This window comes from Pongo abelii, chromosome 3, assembly GCF_028885655.2.
Source record: "Pongo abelii isolate AG06213 chromosome 3, NHGRI_mPonAbe1-v2.0_pri, whole genome shotgun sequence".
In the NCBI taxonomy this organism is placed as follows: domain Eukaryota; kingdom Metazoa; phylum Chordata; class Mammalia; order Primates; family Hominidae; genus Pongo; species Pongo abelii.
In genome coordinates, this window is record NC_071988.2 from 208427242 (window position 1) to 208447538 (window position 20297).

General features: G+C 45.7%; 1 protein-coding gene across 14 annotated transcripts in view; it reads left to right on the top strand.

Moving 5' to 3' along the window:
• Positions 1-20297, top strand: part of FAM149A (family with sequence similarity 149 member A) — a 70161-nt gene that overhangs the window by 36735 nt on the left and 13129 nt on the right. For 8 of the 14 annotated variants that reach the window (XR_008524916.2, XM_054554854.1, XM_054554851.2 and 5 more), the window contains exons 2-8: positions 6639-6749; positions 7040-7178; positions 9892-10034; positions 11620-11745; positions 12421-12591; positions 13971-14161; positions 15543-15697. Coding sequence is in view for 13 of the 14 variants with exons in the window: in XM_054554854.1 (XP_054410829.1) it covers positions 6639-6749; positions 7040-7178; positions 9892-10034; positions 11620-11745; positions 12421-12591; positions 13971-14161; positions 15543-15697 (1036 nt within the window). In the remaining variant the exon portion in view is untranslated. Of the gene's footprint in view, positions 1-2390; positions 2614-6638; positions 6750-7039; positions 7179-9891; positions 10035-11619; positions 11746-12420; positions 12592-13970; positions 14162-15542; positions 15698-20297 lie in introns of those variants that run through there. The other 6 variants (XM_054554856.1, XM_054554853.1, XM_063723760.1 and 3 more) reach the window with 3 other exon arrangements.

The following is a 20297-nucleotide window of genomic DNA, read 5'->3' on the forward strand; positions in this document are numbered from 1 at the left end:
GGTTATGGCAGATTCAAGAGGGCTGTAGGTCCTTCCCATTGAGAGCTGGGGTCTATTTTCCATCTCTTTCATTCTGGGACTGCTTTGATTATGGAGTACAGTGGAGGTGACACTGCCAGTTGCAGCCTTGAATAGAGCTGACAGCTTCTGCCTTGCTTTCTTGGAGCCCTAAGCTGCCATGTAGAAATTCTGACGACTTCACTGGAGGGACCACTCGGAGAAGTGTTGAGGCTGCATGAGAGAGGGCTCAACTGAGCCCAGGCTTCCAGCCACCCCCCACTGCATGGTGTAGACACATGAGTGAAGCCTTCTTAGAGCCTCCAGACCAGACCACCCTCCACTTGTATGCCACTGAGCAAACCACAGGGAGCAGAAGAAACACTCAACCTGCTGGAATTCCTGAATTCTGTGGATTATGAGCATAACAACATGACTTGATTTAATCTACATTTGGGGCGGTTTGTTATGGGGTAATAGATATCTGGGACACATTCACACGTATACATCCTAGCTGTGTGACCTCGAACATGTTACTTAAGGTCTCTGACATCAGTATTTTTATCAACAAAATTGTAATAATAGTGTCTACCTACTATGGGTGTAAAATATATGTAAGAATATATGTAAAATATACAAAAGTAAAAGCAGCTAGCATGTGTTTGGATCTTAAATGACTTTGTGTTCGATTTTTACTTTTTTTTTTTTTTTTTTTTTTTGAGACAGGAGTCTTGCTCTCTTGCCCAGGCTGGTCTTGAACTCCTGGGCTCTAGTGATCCTCCCATCTTGGCCTTTCAAAACGCTGCAGTTACAGGTGGGAGCCATCACACCAGGCTCCTTTCTTTTGTTTGCCTGGCGTGTCAATCCTGCTGCCCCTGGCAATATAAATAAATAACATCAGCAAGGCTGTGTGGGCTTAAGATACCACAGTTTTCCTGACAGATATGGATACACATACACATACATCACATATATACACATATACATGTATCAGCATTTAAAATCTCATTAATTTTATAATTTATAACCACTTACCACTTTTATAAAAGTGGGGAGGATCCCAGTGTTCTTAGTTCAACAATGGATTACTCTTTTGTTTCTGTTTGTTTTTTTTTTGAGACAGAGTCTCCCTCTGTTGCCCAGCCTGGAGTGGGTGGGGCGATCTCCGCCTCCCAGGTTGAAGTGATTCTCGTGCCTCAGCCTCCTGAGTAGCTGGGACTACAGGCACGCGCCACCACACCCAGCTAATTTTTGTATTTTTAGTAGAGACTGGAGTTTCTCCATGTTGGTCAGGCTGGTCTTGAACTCCTGATCTCAAGTGATCCGCCCACCTCAGCCTTCCAAAGTGCTGGGATTACAGGCCGGAGCCACCCTGGCCGGACTACTGTTTTTGTTATTGGTAGTGATTTCCTGTCACCGTGCTAGGGTGGTGCATCAGAAATAAACTGGGCTTTTTAGTAAAAACTCGGAAAGACATGGTTTACCTCTGTAAATGCAGGATACTTGGCAGGAGAAATTGTTTGTACCTGTTGAAACTTAGATGGCCTCAGCTCTCAAAAGAGACTGGCTATGGCAGGACGGGGATGAGTGTTGTACCGGCACCCAGTGCACTAACTGCCATTACTAAAATCCCTGTCGTGGGAAAGGCATGCCTCGTGCAGTGCCCACCCTCTGAGACTCAGCTTGGAAAATGTAATTCACCTCCGCGACCTCACCCCTTCTTCCCTTAGCATGTGAAAATGACAGCTTGGCAGTTTCACCAGCTCACAGGAGAGCGTCCAGCTGCTCTGCTCCTGGTATACACCTGGGCCTCCAAAACTGAAACGAGCACATGTTAACGCAAGCGGCAGGCATGCTCTGGGTGTGCAGGAGATGCACCGGCTTGTGTGAGCCGGCAGGGCAGGACAGGCGTGGAAGGGTCCACGTCTTTAGTGTGCATGCTTAGATCTAGCATTCCTGTTGATGGAGTAATGGTTTTCGCATTGACCAGATCCAGGGCTTCATTTTTTAAACCTCATTCGCCCACTCCCCACCCCAGCCCGGTGTCCGCACCCTTTGATGGGGCGGGGATAGGCGAGATGGTCCTGTGGTTCTCTGCCTTCTTCTGGTGAATTAAAACCCGATTTGGAAGAGGGAAGGGCAGCCAGCACCAGTATGCACAGCCCCCGGCCCCAGAGACCCGGGAAGGAGTAGGGAGGCCGGGCAGGGAGCGTGGAAGGTGCGCTTTCCCGGAGGTCGGCGCGGGGCCGGGGCCGGGAGCCGGGATGGGCGGGCGCGGCCGGGATTAGCTGGCGGGCGAGGGCGCAGCGCAGGGAGGAGGAGGGGAGGCGGCGCCGGCGCGGGCGGGGAGGAGGATCTGGAGAGGGAAGGGGCGCGCGAGCCTCGCGGACCCCGGGCGCGCCCCGGCCGCCTGAGCTGTGCCAGCCGCGCGGCGGGCGCGGGCGCGGGCTTGGGCGGGCGGGGAGCCCCAGCCCCGGGGTTGCGGGGGCCGCAGGGGCGCGTGACCGGCTGTCTGCGTGGGGCCCGCGCGCGGTGCCTCTGCCTGACCGTGCCCGAGCCTAGCGCGGAGCCTGGCGCCGGGGCCGCGAGCACAGGCCCGGGGCTGATCGTGATCGGGTGAGTCTCATCTGGCAGCGGGGCTCGCCCTCGGGCCGCTCTGCGGGCGATGTGCGCGGTGTTCTCCGCCCGCGGGCCGGCTGCGTCTGGCCCGGGCTTCCCTGCAGGCGCTTGGGAAGCGTCAGGCCTACCCCGGGCATGGCTCACACGGAGAAGCCTTCGCCGCCAAAGGGACTCCTCTGTTACCGCGGTCGCTCCTGGGACTTGCTGGTCTTGGGTCAGGGCGGTGTGAGTGTTCTGTGTTGGGGAGTGGCTTCCCATGGCCACCCTGGAGTGCCCCTGTGTGCCACCCCGTCCAGAAAACCAGCCTGCATTTTAACCCGTTCAGAGTACAGTGCTTATGTCAGACAGTCCTGTCAACTAGGAATAGAAAATTTTGAAAGCTGCTGTCACTGACATTAGAATTTCTACAAAGCAGTGTGGCAGAGGTTTGTGGGCTGTCAAGAAGCAACCTAAAAAAGTAACTCTGGATGATTATTTCCCTGACAGCTGGAATGTAGTCATGGAGATTGGAACTCACCCTTAACCTCCATGCGCCAACAAATGAGTGCAGTCTAGTTTAGTGACTGCACTTCAGTCCACCCTAGGAAGACCTGTCCCCAAATCAACAGCCTTGCTCTATTTAAACAGTATGGACAGGAACTAGTGTAGAACTTGCGTGTCTATGTATAGAAGCTTCATAGACATGCCACCACATTCAAGTTTTAAAATACCTGTAGGATGCATCCTGTAAGTCGTGTACACTTTCTTAGACTGTGTAGGATATAGAACTAGTCCATAGTTTATAGGGGATTAAAGAGGTTCAACATTATGCATGAAGGACCAGTACAGTCCTTGGTTAGAGAATCGAGAAACAAAAGAACCAAAAGAAGATGTGAAAGAAAAAAAGAAAAAGACAAGAAAGGGGTTTTGTAGGTTCTGCTGTTAATTCATGATGTTAGTAACTTGTGGTGTTGGAGAGATAGACAGGTCAGTGGCCTGGGTCCTCGAAGAAACTCCGGCCCTATCTTCTTTGTGCTCTTGGGCAATCATTGAGTTATGGACTTAAATTCCTGTTCATCTAGTTTTTTTGTGAATTGTGTGGTCAAGTTTGTATGTTACTACACTGAACTCTGAAGCTCAAGAAATTGCTCAAAAGGAGATACGGAGGGGAAGGGCAGAGAAGAAAAAAAAGAGAAATGGCGTGGAGTAGGGGAGTTTTAAGGCACCTAATTCGTAATAATTGGTGTGACTGTTACCCAGCTTCCCATTTCCCCCCACCCTGCATCCCAGGACCTCCTGGGCTCAGCTCTGCGTCCAAGACAGTGGGAAGCCTGGTCCTGGAAAGGATGTGGTGTGATATGAAGAGACATGAGTTCCTCCGTTTTGTAAATAATTTTCTCCTTAATTTGAAAAGACTTTCCACCCTTTCCCCTGAAAAAGAGTGAATTTCCTAGAGGAAGAAATTATTCATTGAAACAAACTCGCATGCGTCCCATTCTGAATTTGGCTTCGAAGTTGCACAAAAGCCGGAGGAGGAGCTAGAAGCAGGATAGGTGGTCTTGAGCAGAGCAGACGCTCCATTTGGAGGTGAAAACCGTTTAGGGGAATATCAGCTGCCCAAAGAAGAGCTGTGACTGTTTAACGAGTAAAACGTTATCCAATAATGTCTTGAATCTGGGGAATATTTTGATGTCAGGTCACGATGTAATCCTACGTTTCAGGCATAAACATTCAGAGTAATTCTGTAGTGAAAATGAGTTCCACATTTGAGTTGCTAATTTCATCTTTGCCGTTTGAGTCTTTCAACAGAGGGCATCTTTTGTGTGACGAGTGTTATTTCAGGTGCTTAGATTAAAAGATGAATAAGGTGTCAAGGTCACAACAAAAAGTTAAAATGTGAAAAGATCTGTATAATACAAAATGCTATGGGAGGTCCAAAGAAACAAGAACACAGCATCTTCATAGAGTAGCAGGTGATGATGATAATAGCAGTGAGAGGACAGATGCGGTGGCTCATGCCTATAGTCCCAGCAGTTTTGGAGGCCAAGGCATGAGGATCACTTGAGCCCAAGAGTTCAAGACCAGCTTGGGCAATATAGCGAGACCCCATCTCTACAAAACATTAAAAAGTTAGCCAAGCATGGTGGTAGACACCTGTAGTCCCAGCTACTATGGAGGCTGAAGGTGGGAGGATAACTTGAGGCCTGGAGGTCGAGATTACAGTGAGTTGTGATCCTTCCACTGCACTCTAGCCTGTGGAGCAGAGCAAGACCCTGTGTCAAATAATAATAATAACATAACAATAATAATAGCAGTGAGCAGGTAAACCTGATTTATCTAGCACTGATTGACACTTCATATACTTTATCTACAGATGTGGACACTGAATTCAGGAGAGGAAAAGTAACTCGCTTTACAGCCTCAGTGGCAGAGCAAATTTGAACCTCCATTATTATTCTGTAGATACGTATCATAAAAGAACAATGTTTTAGCTAATTCATCATGCTGAGTTTTAAAATTGTTTCTCAATCATATATTAACTCATATACCAGTCTGTTTTTCTTAGTGTTCAAAACAAATCTATTTGATGTAATTTTTAGTTGTTACTTTATGTCATTAGTATTTGTATGTTTACCTAAAAAGTTACTGAGTCACATGTAAACAAGAAATAATTAATGGCTTGAAAGCAACTGAAGAGGGCTAAAGGTAAAGCAGTTTGTCAGCATAAAGCGTGTCCTTTATTCTTTTCTCTGGGGCCCTTTCTTCAACACCTTTATCCTCAGAGTTACCTGGTTGTCCGTAAGATATATAAGCAACAAAGAGAAGAAAAAAATCATGTAATTCTATTATTCTTTCTTGCACGAGACATATCGATGGAAGGTAGATGTTCTTGCCAATTTGTACATGGTAATTACTTTGTTTTAAAAATTCCCTTTGTTGGCTGGGTGCGGTGGCTCACGCCTGTAATCCCAGCACTGTGGGAGGCCGAAGCAGCTAGATCACTTGAGGTTAGGAGTTCGAGACCAGCCTGGCTAACACGGTGAAACCCTGTCTCTACTAAAAATACGAAAATTAGCTGGGCATGGTGGCAGGCGCCTGTAATCCCAGCTACTCAGGAAGCTGAGGCAGGAGAATTGCTTGAACCTAGGAGGCGGAGGTTGCAGTGAGCTGAGATCAATTAGGTAGCCTTATAATTGAAAGCAAAAGCAAACTTTTTAAAAGTGCATTTTAGAGTGGTGTTCTTACTAGAAATATTGAAAGTTGAAGTTTTTCCTAATTCATGACCATTTCTTATGTTAATATATGTTTTATTTGCAAGGGAAAATAAGATTTCTATTGAAGAACAGAAGTTGTTGATTATTAAACATCAGGAAGATATTTTGATTAGAGGAAGTAAACGTTTTAAGCGGTTCATTGAAAGGACATTTCAATGATTAACAGGAACTGTGCTACACCAGTTGGGCTTAACAGTTTATTTAACATCTAGATATTTCTTCTGTTTTAGTTCTTCATTAAATTTTAATATCTTCTAACTCTTGAAAACTCAGTATACCCACAAACCACAATGCTAAATTAAAGCGAGTTAGATGTCTGTGTGGCTTCTGAGTCTAAAGAATTTGATGCTTCTTGATTAATATGGGATTAATGATTTTTTTACTGGAGGGATGGTTGGGTTTTCTAAGTAAGTCCCTTGTCCCTGGTCAAGGGACAACTGGGACCTGAAATCCCTGAAATACTGTGAACTGTTTGGGGCAACTTTTCCTTCTCTGGCTGAGTCACAAAAAGTTGATGTTGTCTTCAGTTCACATAAAGGTGCATGTAGGTTAATGGCAACCTTGATTTTAAGAAAAATAAAAATGATAAGGTCCTAAGTCTCAGTTTCATGAGGATGGGGTGTGTGTGTGTGTGCTCATGCACAGGTGGGTTTGGAGAGATGTGGCAGAACAAGAGGGGCAACTTTATACAAAAGGGAAAATTTAAAAGTCTTAATGAATAAAACTATATTACTACATTAGGGAGACTTTTCATGTTTTTATTTCCAGAAGAGGACTGTCAGAAGGACGTAGAAGGCACACTTTTACTGTGAGAAGCAAAGATCCTTTACCTACGCATTTTACAAGAAATGTGCAGAAAGCCATTGATAAATATACCTGGTAAGAATTCACCTTGTTCATTGCTTCAGATTACAAAATCACAAAATGCCCGTAACAAATGTGGGAAAGGAAGTTAGTGACTGGCCATGAATTTCTAAAAGTAAGATGCAGTTTTATTTTTAACCTAGTGTAAACATCACACTGTAAAAATATTTCAAAATTAGTATACTGTGAAATTAATAAATATATTTAATGAAAGAAAGAGGAAGCAGGCTCAGAAAAGTGAAGCCACTTAGCCATCCAAGCCCTTCCAGCAAATGTGATTTCTTTGCCCATGTTCATTCCTGCAGTGAATCCTTGTCATCCTTTTCCTCCAGCGGAAGCCACACACCCACGGGAGCCCACACCTCTTGGTCTGGGTCGGCCACACAGAGCTCTACCACCGGCTCGTCCACGGAGAGGGGCTCCATTTATTCCTGGAGAGATGACGTATGTCTCGGAATATTTTGGATAATCTTGTAATTACAGTTTATAGTGAAGAATTGCTTCCTTATATTCAAAATTATTTTTACCAATTATAAAAGCGTGACCTATTGCATACATACATGTAAAAGCATGTACATGTTACATGTGAAAATAATAGATCACGAACTGTGGAGAAAAATAGAACTCCCTCATGACCTCCTGGCCCTGTCTTAGCTGCCCACAGTTTTCCTGTTTCCATCCTGCAGCCGGCTCTCCGGCTCCCTGTGACTTCTTGGATGGTATCCACGGCCGGAAATTCAGGACTTGAATAAGAAAAAAATGCTGGAAAAGTAAAAGCTGTGACAGCCACTGTGATTAGAGAACTCCCCGCCAGTATTCCCAGTCGGATATTTCACCTTCACCTCCTACCCCTGGGGGAGCTGTTGCCTCTGAACTGCTTTTGTCTGTATGAGCCTGGGATTCTGGCTGGGCGAGCTCTGCCTCCACTGCTCCAGCTTGCTCAGGAGCTGGCTGGCTCCACAGTCTCCTCCCTCCTCCTCCCTCCAAGGGTCTCCGAGGATCCCAGGACACAGTCCTCCTTTTGTAAGGCCCACCTGTCTACAGCACCTTGGGTGTTCTGTTTTACCTCCTTTATGCTGTGTTTTTTTTTGTTTTTTGTTTTTTGTTTTTTTTTTTGGCTTGCTTGCTCCCTCTCTCTCTGTCTCTCTTTTTTTTTTTGAGATGGAGTCTCGCTGTCGCCCAGGCTGGAGTGCAGTGGCGCAATCTCGGCTCCCTGCAAGCTCCGCCTCCCGGGTTCACGCCATTCTCCTGCCTCAACCTCCTGAGTAGCTGGGACTACAGGTGCCCGCCACCGCGTCCGGCTAATTTTTTTGTATTTTTTAGTAGAGACGGGGTTTCACCGTGGTCTCGGTCTCCTGACCTCGTGATCCACCTGCCTCAGCCTCCCAAAGTGCTGGGATTACAGGCGTGAGCCACCGCGCCCGGCCTTTTCTCTCTTTTTTTTAAGACAGATTCTTGCTCTGTCACTCAAGCTGAAGTGCAGTGGTGCAATCTCGGCTCACTGCAACCTTCGCCTACCAGGTTCAAGCAGTACTCCTGTCTCAGCCTCCCGAGTAGCTGGGATTACAGGTGTACGCCACCATGCCCAGCTAATTTTTGTATTTTTAGTAGGGACGGGGTTTCACCATGTTGGCCAGGCTGGTTTTGAACTCCTGACCTCGTAATCCACCCGCCTCGGCCTCCCAAGGTTTTGGGATTATAGGCATGAGCCACTGCGCCCGGCTTCTTTGCTTTCTTTAAAAGCGGTTCCTCACTCCCACTGCACATGGGAATCCGCTTCTGTCTGCAGCTGCACAGCTGTGATTCTCAGGGGAGCGGGCAGCGGAGGGGCACCGAGGGGGTCTGGAAGGGACTCAGCTCAGCACTGCTAGGAAGACCTTTCACGCACGCAGCTCCCTTACTTAGGGGCAGCTGCCTCCTTCCTCTCCCTTACGCCCACTCACCGCCACCCCTCAAGCCTGCCTTCCTTGGTAGAAGGCTGAGCACCACTGCTTTACTCTGTCCAAATTCTAGGATTCTTTTAGTACAACGTTTAATGGAATTACCAGGGAATAACTTCCATTAATAGAATTAAAAATACTCCAGACCCTATAATTGCTTTTCATTTTAATTTTTAAAAATGTATTCACTTTTTGATGGGAAATATTTGCAAAAGCAACGGAATGCAAAAGAGAAATGAAAGTGAGCCCTCTCCCATGCCCCAGCGACCCAGTCTCCTCCTGGGAGATAAATATTATTATTAGTTTTCCTTTTATTTGTATTTTAAAAGAAATAATTCAACTCCCCTGTAATCTGGGAATCTGTTTTATTATCAATTTGAGAGAGGAGCTAACGCAGAAAATGACAAATAGCATTCTATGAAAATCAACCTGGACTGACCATCTGGGGACAGGTATGTCTGACTGAATACACACTTTGCCCTGTGAACTGTGGAAATTCTGGTGCTTCTAGAAAACCATGTGGCGGGGATCTTGCCTGGACTCCGACAGTTCTAGGAGAGTTGCCTCCCAAATGAGACCCTCTAGGAAGGCTGAGAGGTTTTCTCATCTCCAATTCACTGCAGCCAGGTGCAAGAATCTCCTAAGGCCAGAGGAAAAATTAATACTCAGGCCTCACCCTAATAACCACACTTCTTAGGATAACTAAGGATTTTTTTTTTTCCAGTTCATTGATTTAAGGAGATTAATGGCCTTTTCTACAAAAGTAATTTTCTTTTCTGTGGTATCACCAGAAGAAAAAAAAATCTTGTATTTTGCAGGTGTGCTTAGGTGTGTCAGGCACAGCTCTGTGAGGGACACGTGGCTGCCTGTGTGTGCAGACATACAGATGTGGACGTGTCTGTGTGTCTACGCTGATGTCTGTGGCAGTATGAACACCTCCACCTATACCTCTATCTGTGCAAATTCTCGAGTCTCGTAACTTCCATAGTAGAAGTTTTCTCTAACACTAAAAGAATCTGAGGCTCAGAATGAGATGGCATTTCTCAGAATGGTAACAGCTGGAGCACAGGTGTGTCTGACTGCAAAGCCACCGTCTTTTTACCAAGTGATGCACCCTCCTACATAGTGAGTTACAGTAAATGTATAAGTAGCATTGATCCAGAAGCCCGCATTTCTATAACTTGCAGTGTCGTAACTAAGTGTGCATTTCTGTTTAGGAATTTGACGAAGCCAGTTCACAGTCAGTGCAGCGGTTACTCTGGGAGGTGGAGGAAATGTTATTTGAAGGGAAAGTGAACCCTCAGACCCAGAGTCTGCTGGCTGAATGCGGAGAGTGGACAAGAAGATCCCTCCATTTGAGGTGGGACCTTGGTGGTGGAAGTTCTCTGGGGTGGGTTTTCGAAGCACTCACCCCTGACCTGCCTCGATACAATCAGTACATTTGGTCTGAAAGCGCCTGCCCAGTCAGAATATGGACGCAGAGTACAGTCCTTCACTTGAGAGATCACTTTCCCCTTATGGTGTCTGAGGAAATACTGAGACATTCCAGTACTCAAGCGCCTTTTAATTTGTGAGAAGTAAATTCAGCTCATCCTGAGAAGGGCATTACACATACATGAATGCAAGAATGGTAGAGGCTACCTCTTGCCTTCACATTCACCATGTGTGAGCGGCACATGTCCGTCTTCATCACAGAACACAGCAAGGGTGAGCAGAGATGATTTGCTGAACGGCTGGATAGATGGGTCTTCCCGTCTCACCCGTTCCTTATGTATGGAGGAGCGTGTGTTACTTTTCATATCAAAGATGGAGAATATGGATTGGGTATGAAGACAAGCTTTTCTTTTTTCTTTTTTTTTTTTTGAGACGGAGTCTCGCTCTGTCTCCCAGGCTGGAGTGCAGTGGCGCGATCTCAGCTCACTGCAACCTCCGCCTCCTGGGTTCACACCATCCTCCTGCCTCAGCCTCCCGAGTATCTGGGACTACAGGCGCCCGCCAACATGCCCGGCTAATTTTTTGTATTTTTAGTAGAGATGGAGTTTCACCGTGTTAGCCAGGATGGTCTTGATCTCCTTACCTCATGATCCGCCTGCCTCAGCCTCCCAAAGTGTTGGGATTACAGGCATGAGCCACTGCGCCCAGCCGAAGGCAAGCTTTTCTTTCAGTCACTTAGCCAACATACTGGGGGACAGTTTATCAAAGTTACCTGAGTTCCTCTGGATTCTATCTGGGGAGAATCAATCAGAACACTCATGTAAATGTGGCTGGATTTCCTGGTTACATTCACTAGGTAACTTTTACAGAAATCTTGACCAACTAGGGTTTTTTTTTTTTCTTTTCAATCCTTAATAAGCCACATGCCCTGAAGAGTATGATATGTCCACTAGATACTAGTTGTGGATACTCACTTTTCTGGGGATGATCACTCACCAAAAATTCGGGAACTCAGACTTATTCTTGTCGCTGCTATCTTACATCATTGATAGAAATGGAGGGAAGATGGGAAAAGAAAAGATTGCCAGGTGCATAAGCCAAGTGTGCATATTTATATATTTGTATACTTGTTATGTTTGTGTTTAACTGTGTATTAGTTAATATGTATGGAGAGCTATGTGCTCAGTGTTGGCTTAGACACCTGAGTCTGTCATATATGATCTCTAAGCCATTCATCAGCCCTGCAAGGTAACCATTATTATCCTGTTTTGCAAATGAAAGGCAAACAAATGAAATTAGCGTGAGACCCTTGCCTGAGACTGAGTCAGTGGAAGAACAGTCTGGCCTAAACTCTCAAAGTCACACTTCTATGATGCGTGATGCTTCCCACGTACCCATACACATCTTATCATACACATGCCTTCAAAATCATTGTCTCCTACTTTTAAAATCTCCAAACATTTTCCCTTTGTCTGATCAAAAATGTCAGTAGCTTCTCTTTGGCCTTGCAGAGTATTAGGAAGACAGCTGATCTTGCCCACTGACGAAGGCGTCCAGCATTTCCAGGGCAGCACTCCTGCCTCCGCAGTCCACAGACCCCCGCTCAGTGCCTGCCGACACAGCAGCAACATCAGAGAGTATGTTCAGATAAGTGACTCTCAAAAAGTATTGTTAGCTGTATTTTAATTATACTTTTTCATGTTTATCTCATCTATAAACCTTGGCTCCACCCAGTTTGGAAATTTAGATTCCGATAAAGGGCAGATACAGAGAACAGTTTTTATAAGAAGCTTTTGATTCTGAATTGATGATGTGTGTATAGAGAGAGATGTGTAATATATATATGGAACACACATGCACACACATGGTAGTTACCTTCCACGTTTGTTCCAAAGGCGCTGTGAAAGGTGGACTGGGTGCAGGATGGAAACCGCCTCACTGTGATGGATTATAAGCTCCAGGCAGTGGCAGCAGGAGAAATGAAGCTCTGTCCTGTCATTTCTGTTCACTAGCAGATTTTGATGACTCTATGCCATTCACACATATTTGGTGTGCAGTCCTTTCACTGCAACCAAAGAGGGTACAAACTTATAGAATAATTTAGGCTTTTAAGAAGCCTTTAAAATTTTTAGTGATGCCTGTATTAAAGTGTTTCTAAGGACATGAGTTTTGTCCAATATAATATTCAACCGTTTTGGCGGGGGAGCGGATTCTGTACTTTACAGGTAATTGAAAGATCCACCATGATCGTTTAAGCATTGCGTTCTTGGTGTTCTATAAACTCCCATGTATAATCTGTTTTTTTCCCATAGGTTGTGCATTTCTGGCTCTCAAATAGTCCCAGCAGCACTCTCAGCCTCTGCCCTGCCAGGCCCTGATGACACAGGGGTTGCTGACCTAACGGCACGTTCATCCCTGGAAGAAGAGGTTTATCATGTGGATGGAAACATGGAGGAGTATTTCGCTTTTGACAGAAAAGAGGAGTAAATAGAATCTTATTTGACACTGACCTCATAAAATAATATTAATTTATTTGACATTTATTGTTATCGTATGCTCATTAAGCGTTTTGTGTATTTTTTACTCACCCAAAAGATTTCTGTTCTTTTGAGAGTAATGTACTCCCCAGAGCTTTTGGATTCCTAGCAGGCGGTGCATGTGCGGGAGCAGCGAGGAGGGTGTTCAGCGCCCTTGTAAAAGCAGACAAGGCTCCTCACAGCCCTGGTCCTGGGGGCTCCAGGTTCCCCAGCCCTGGCTGCCCAAAAGGGCCTGAGGGGAGTTCCCGCCTCTGCGCTAAATTCGTATTTTGTTCCTTTTTTTTTGAGACGGAGTCTCGCTCTGTCCCCCAGGCTGGAGTGCAGTGGCGCGATCTCGGCTCACTGCAAGCTCCGCCTCCCGGGTTCACGCCATTCTCCTGCCTCAGCCTCCCGAGTAGCTGGGACCACAGGCGCCGCCACCACGCCCGGCTAATTTTTTGTATTTTTTTTTTTTAGTAGAGACGGGGTTTCACCATGTTAGCCAGGATGGTCTCGATCTCCTAACCTCGTGATCCTTCTGCCTCGGCCTCCCAAAGTGCTGGGATTACAGACGTGAGCCACCGTGCCCGGCCTCGTATTTTGTTCTTAATCAAAAACTACAACTATTACATGATAAAAATTTGCCCCATGATTGAAAATTGGCACATTAAAAAGTAACACTGATAAAACAAGTCTTAACACATTTAAGAAGACTGAAATCAAAGCATCTTTTCTGATCTCAGTGGTACAAAACTGAAAGTCAGTAACAGGAAGAAAACTAGAAAACTCACAAATACGTGTAAACTAAATAACCCGCTCCTCAGCAACCAGGCAGCAGGTCAAAGAAGACATCAAAAGCAAAATCAAAAAACATAATGAGACAAATTAAAATGGAAACACAACATATTAAAACCAAACTTATGGGGTACAGTAGAAGCAGCTCTAAGAGGGAAGCCTATGGCAATAAATGCCTACATTGAGAAAAAAGAAATATCTGAAATAAACAACCTAACTTTATACTTGAAGGAATGAGAAAAAGAACAAACTAAGCCCAGACTTAGTAGAAGGAAGGAAATAACAAAGCTCGGAGCCGAAATAAATGAAGAGACTAGAAAAAAAAGGAAGATCAATGAAACCAAGAGTTGGTTTCTTGTTTTTGTCCCCTCCCCACAGTTTCATTCATGTGTAATTGACAAAAATTATATATGTTAAAAAAGAACGATGCTGTTTAACAAAGAATGCTTATTAATATATGTATACATGTACATACATGAATGTGTGTAGATAGAATTATTTTAACTCTAAGCATTGATCTTTTAGTAATTGGAGTGGGTTTTTATTCTTAGTGATGACGAATGTCTTGAACAAAAACCAGCTCAGCCTGGTAGGAAATGGTGCAAACTCGGACTTCCTCCTGTTTCCCCACATGACTGTGTCAAAGATGCCGTGACAGCAGAAGTGTTTGATCACGTCTGGACAAATTTGGTAGAACTTTTGGAAGAGCTGATTAGAAAACACTGGGAAACTACACTCACAGGTACTTACGTGCAGAATTTGGCTTAATGAAAAGAAAAAGTCCCTGTTCCTCAGCCCTGGGCTCCTGCTCCCCAGCTTGGCCAGACCCAGAACATGACCAGTGAGGAGACAAGTGGGTGTTCTGACTTTACTCACGAGTGCTCTTTAGTCCCTTCAAAAAGGACGCTATTGTTTTTTGCATTATAAAAAATAATGCAGGGCTGGCTAGGTGCAGTGGCTCACGCCTGTAATCCCAGCACTTTGGGAGGCCGAGGCAGGAGATCATCTGAGGTCAGGAGTTCAAGACCAGCCTGGCCAACATGATGAAAGCCTGTCTCTACTGAAAATACAAAAATTAGCCGGGCGTGGTGGCATGTGCCTGTAATCCCAGCTACTCGGGAGGCTGAGGCAGAATTGCTTGAACCCAGGAAGTGGAGATTGCGCCATTGCACTCCAGCCTAGGCAACAGGAATAAAACTCCACCTCAAAAAAAAAAAAAAAAAAAAAAAAGAACGCAGGGCAGGCATGGTGACTCAGAACTTTGGGAGACCAAGGCAGGAGAATTAACTTGAACCCAGAGGTTCAAGGCCAGCTCAGCTTGGGCAACATAGTAAGACCCTGTCTCTTCAAAGAATACAAATAAAAAGTTAGCCAGGCATGGTGGCACGTGCCTGTAGGCCCAGCTACTCAGGAGGCTGAGATGGGAGGACCCCTTGAGCTCAGGAATTCAATATTAAAAGTGATCTATGATCGCGCCACTGCACTCCATCCTGGGCAACAAAGCGAGACCATCTCCCCCCGAAAAATAACAATGCATATGCAGTCTGGAAAACACACAAATAACACAAGAACAAGGCTAGAAGTCACGTTTTTTGTTATAGTAAAAATAATTTACCTGACTAATCTCTAATAATGAGATATTTGTTTTTAATTGTTCATGACATCTGTAATGTAAAATGTAAACATAGCTAATTGAATAATCCTTTAATCATCTTACTTCAACATACAAAATATTCTCTAAACTTAACATTGAACAAAAATCATAAAAATGTCAGTGATGGACATTAATGACCAGTTTTATTAATCAATTTGTACAATAAGGCAATAATCATGTTAACCTAAATCCTGTTCTTTTTCCAGTATTTAAGGAATTAGTTGGGCTTTATCATGTGCTGAGAATCTGCATTGCCCACTGTATAATCTGCTTCTCCAAGCACTGCAGCCACAGTTACAGCAGCCAGTTGCTCCACAGGGGTCTCTGCCCTCTGTAGTAACGTGCATAGTGGCCATAGCATGGATTCGTGGTAGCTCAAGCACAAATATTCTCTTTCAAGAGTGAATTTTAAGTATTTGTATTAGATAATCTGATGTTTCTTGTAATATCGATTCTTCTGTTCACACAGAAGGGAAAAAACAGAGAGAAACATTGAAAGTAGCTGGAAACAGATTTCCACACGTCCTCATTCCACACGCTCATGCTGATGGAGCCAGTGGCCCCCCGTCCGGAAGCTCCGAGGCTCACAGCATCTCCCTGACTTCTCATCTGAAGCCACCCCAGGTCGGTGCTTTCACACCCTTCTCCCTCTTGCCTTCATTCTGTGTGTCTCTCACCTCGGTTTGTCGGGAGTGCCGTTCTATTAAACTGTAGTATTGAGATATTTGGGGCTGCTTTCCACGCTGCCTGCAGAGGGGTCCATGCAGGCTTTCCATGGTAAATTAAAGGGAAACCTTCACAGTGTCACAATGCCTGGAACCCTTGACGTCCTGCCTATGAAGGACGAGGATGTGCTCAAGTTCCTTGTGGTAGGAGCCCGCGCAGGCGGCACCACCCTTGGCTTCCAGATGGAGCAGTATATCCACAAAAGAACCAGTGATGGCATCTCTGTCATAAATCCGAAGGGACCTGGGAAAAGCTGCTGCTGGCAGCTCGTGCGATTGTTGCTGTGGAACCCTGCTGAGGTCCCTGTGGTGCTCCAGGAACACTGGCCGGTGGGCTGTGCTAAAGTTCACTGCTGCCATTGGAGCCACTCCAGCTCCTGGCCGCTTCTCTCCTGGAACCTTCACTCGCCAGATCCAGGCAGCCGTCCGGGAGCCATGTCTGCTCGTGGTTACTGATCCCAGGCGACCACCAGCCTCTCAGAGAGGCATCTTGGCTAACCCACCTCCCATTGCTCTGTGGAACACAGATTCTCCTCTGTGCTGTGTGGAAGTCGCCATCCCGTGCAACAAGGGAGCTCGCTCAGTGGGCCTAAAGGGGTGGCTGCTGGCTCAGGGAGTTCTGGGCATGCGTGGCACCATCCCCCAGGAACACCCATGGGAGTCCACGCCTGACCTCTGCTTCTGCAGAGACCCTGAAGAGATTGAGGGGGAAGAGCAGCTGCTGCTGATGCAGCTGTGGCCAACGGGGAGTTTCAGGGGAAGGGCTGCGCCAGTGCCTGCTGAACATTGCCGCCCAGCCTGAGGATGCAGACCCAGCCCAAGTACACTGCTGCCCAGCCTGAGGCTGCAGACCCAGCCCAAGTACACTGCTGCCCAGCCTGAGGCTGCAGACCCAACCCCTGCACACACTGCCGCCCAGGCTGAGGTGCAGACCCAGCCCCTGCACACACTGCCGCCCAGCCTGAGGCTGCAGACTGCTGTGAAGGTGCAAGCACCCCCTGTGCCTATTCAGCAAGTTCCTGCTTCAGACTGGAGCACTCAGCCTGCCAGGCAGGCCAGTTCTGCAGCTCCCAGTGCTCAGGCCCCTGAATGAGGAGGATCAACCACTGAGCGGTCTCAAGCTGTTCTTCCATAGGCCACCAGCAAGATGGAAATAAGGCTGATGGAAAATAAACATCAGTTTCTATTTAAAACAATGATATTCGGGTCTGTTTGCAACATGATTATTTCATGAAGTTTAACAGAATTACCACATGGCACTGCTTTGAGATGTGAAGCTGTTTTCTACATTTTGGGAGATAAAAAAATGCTTTGCCCTAATATTTCTAGCTAGTTTGAAAATTATAAATGTTCTCCTTTCTTTCCACCAAAGTGATAAAAGAACCAATGAGTATACATTGGGCTTACTCAGCATTTATTGGTTGTAGTTGAGGCGTTTTGAGGAGATACAGAGGTGAATCCTAGTGATCCAAAAGCCGTGACAGAGGGTCAGGTGCAATACATTCTATGAGGGTCGTGCAAAAAACAAAAACAAAAAAAACCTTGTAGAATAATCAAAGAGAGAGTGATTTGTTCTGATTACAGGAGGAGGATTGGTCTTTTACATTGGAGGTAAAATTTGAGCAGAAACATGAAGGAATGAGCAAGGCTCTTGTGGGAGAGAACTCTGGGTGGGCCATTTCAGGCCAACCAAAGGCGTGGGTGCATAAAACATGGAGCCTGTTTGGGCCCCGTGACTGGGCTGAGCTTGGGGGATAAGAAACTGGGGACCACAGCATAGTGGCAAGAACGGGGGATTAGGAATCGAGAGACCTGAGAGGAGTATTCTTCTGGATATGTTGTCTAACTTTTCTGAACTTTAGTGTCCCTAGCTTATAATGAGATTATTATCTTGTCCAAGGGATTATTGTGAGGATAAAATCATAGAAATACCTAAGAGCTCCTACCGCAGGGTCTAGCACATACTGAGCGCTTAATAAATTTTTCTTGAATTGCATTTTTATTGAAAGATCTGGCAGCAGGTGAGGCTGGAAAGGACACACTTGTTCACACGAGGCCTGTAGTGGTGCCAAGGAGGTTGTTTCCACTGCCCACCTTGTGCGGGGGAACAGAGAACACGGACAAGGCAGGATTCCTAGTCCTGAGCTACACAGAATTTACAGTATAGCTGGAGGGAGTCCAGCCATGCTAAACAACACACACACACACACACCACACACACCACACCACTCACACACACACTAGACACACCACTCACACCACACACACACACCACTCACACACACACTAGACACACCACTCACACCACACACACACACACTAGACACACCACACCACTCACACCACACACACACACCACTCACACACACACACTAGACACACCACTTACACCACTCACACCACACCACACCACTCACACACACACTAGACACACCACACCACTCACACCACACACACACACCACTCACACACACACTAGACACACCACTCACACCACTCACACCACACCACTCACACACACACTAGACACACCACACCACTCACACCACACACACACACTAGAACACACCACACCACTCATACCACACACACACACTAGACACACCACTCACACCACACACACACCACACCACTCACACACACACTAGACACACCACACCACTCACACCACACACACACACCATTCACACACACACACTAGACACACCACACACACCACTCACACACACGCTAGACACACCACACACACCACTCATACTGTACACATCCCCCCACACACACCCCACACAAACACACCACACACCATACACCACACACCAAACATACCACATACATCCTACACACACCAGACACACACCACGCACACACACCACACACACCACTCACACACACTAGACACACCACACACACCACTCATACACACTGCACACATTCCCCCACACACACCCCACACACCAAACACACACCCCACACAAACACACCAGACATCATACACCACACACAGCACATACCAAACACATACCACACACACACACCCCATGCACACACACCACAGACACCACTCACACACACACTGCACACCCCCCACACAAACACACCACACACCAAACACACACCCCACATAAAACACACCACACACCAAACACATACCACATACACACACACCACACACACCCCCACACACAAACACACCACATACCATACACCACACACACACCACACACTATACAAACACATACCAAATACACACATACACACACACTACACAGACACCACATGCACACACATCACACAGACCATGCACACCCTACACGTGCACACATACCACATACCACACACACCACATACACACCATATGCACACCACACACACACCACACACATACACCACATGCATACACAACCCACAACACACCACACATACACACACCTTCACACACATCACACACACTCCCACACACCACACCACACACATGCACACCTCCCCACACGGGAGGCAGTCTAGCTGATAGCAGAGTGAAGCTTGCATATATAGACTACTAGTTCTGAGCTTGACGTCTTCATTTAATACTCCATGATTTTAAATCAGTCCCTGTTTCTCAAAACCTCAATTTTCTGATTTATGAGGTAGGAAGCTGTGAGAATTAAAGGAGATAAAACATTTTGTATAGTGTCTGGTGTAGAGTGGACATTCAATAAGTGTTACCTTTTGTTATAATCAGATGCTAATTATATATTAATAGTCTATATAATCCTTTGTAATTAGATTTTTGTGTAATTTTTTAATTAGATGTAATAGTTTGTAATTATATATATTTTATAATTGGATGTGTTTTGGATCATAAGTGCTCTGGGGGTCAGAGGAAAAATATACTTTTCACAGAGTAGGGTAAGATATGAACCAAGCCCTAAATGATAGGTGTGATTCGTTAAGATGAGAAAGGAAGGGAGGCTCTTCAAAGCAAAAGCAAAACTGTGCACCTGGCACGGGAGCATCTAAACCAATGATCTTTGTGAGACTGAAGGGACACAGGCCTGAGCAGAATCTGTGCTTCAGGGAGCAGTGGGGAGAACAGAGCATCTCAGAGGCTTGTTTCACTCTCTAGTGTAACAGCTTTACAAGAAGTCTTCTGTGCCTTTTCTGTTTTAAAAACACTTTTGGAATTGCTACCTGCTTATTGTATTTTTTTGGTCTCTTTAAACTGCTCTGACAAGTTCAATACAACATTTCCCACTTTAAAAAAGTAGGCAGTATGAATATTACAAAAAGAGCAGTGGATGAGCCTTTAAATATCAGGCAAAATAAACAGACCAGAAAAATATGGAAATTCTAGAAGCTGAGGCATTTTTTAAATAGCTGTTTTGTTTTTATAATTACTTTGTTTGGATAAATGTTAAAAAAATAAGTGGACAGCAAATTAACAGAATAAAAATAGAGCCTGCTTTGAAATACTCAAGGTGTTCTAGTGGTAATTATGAAAGCTCTTAAGTTATTCCTCT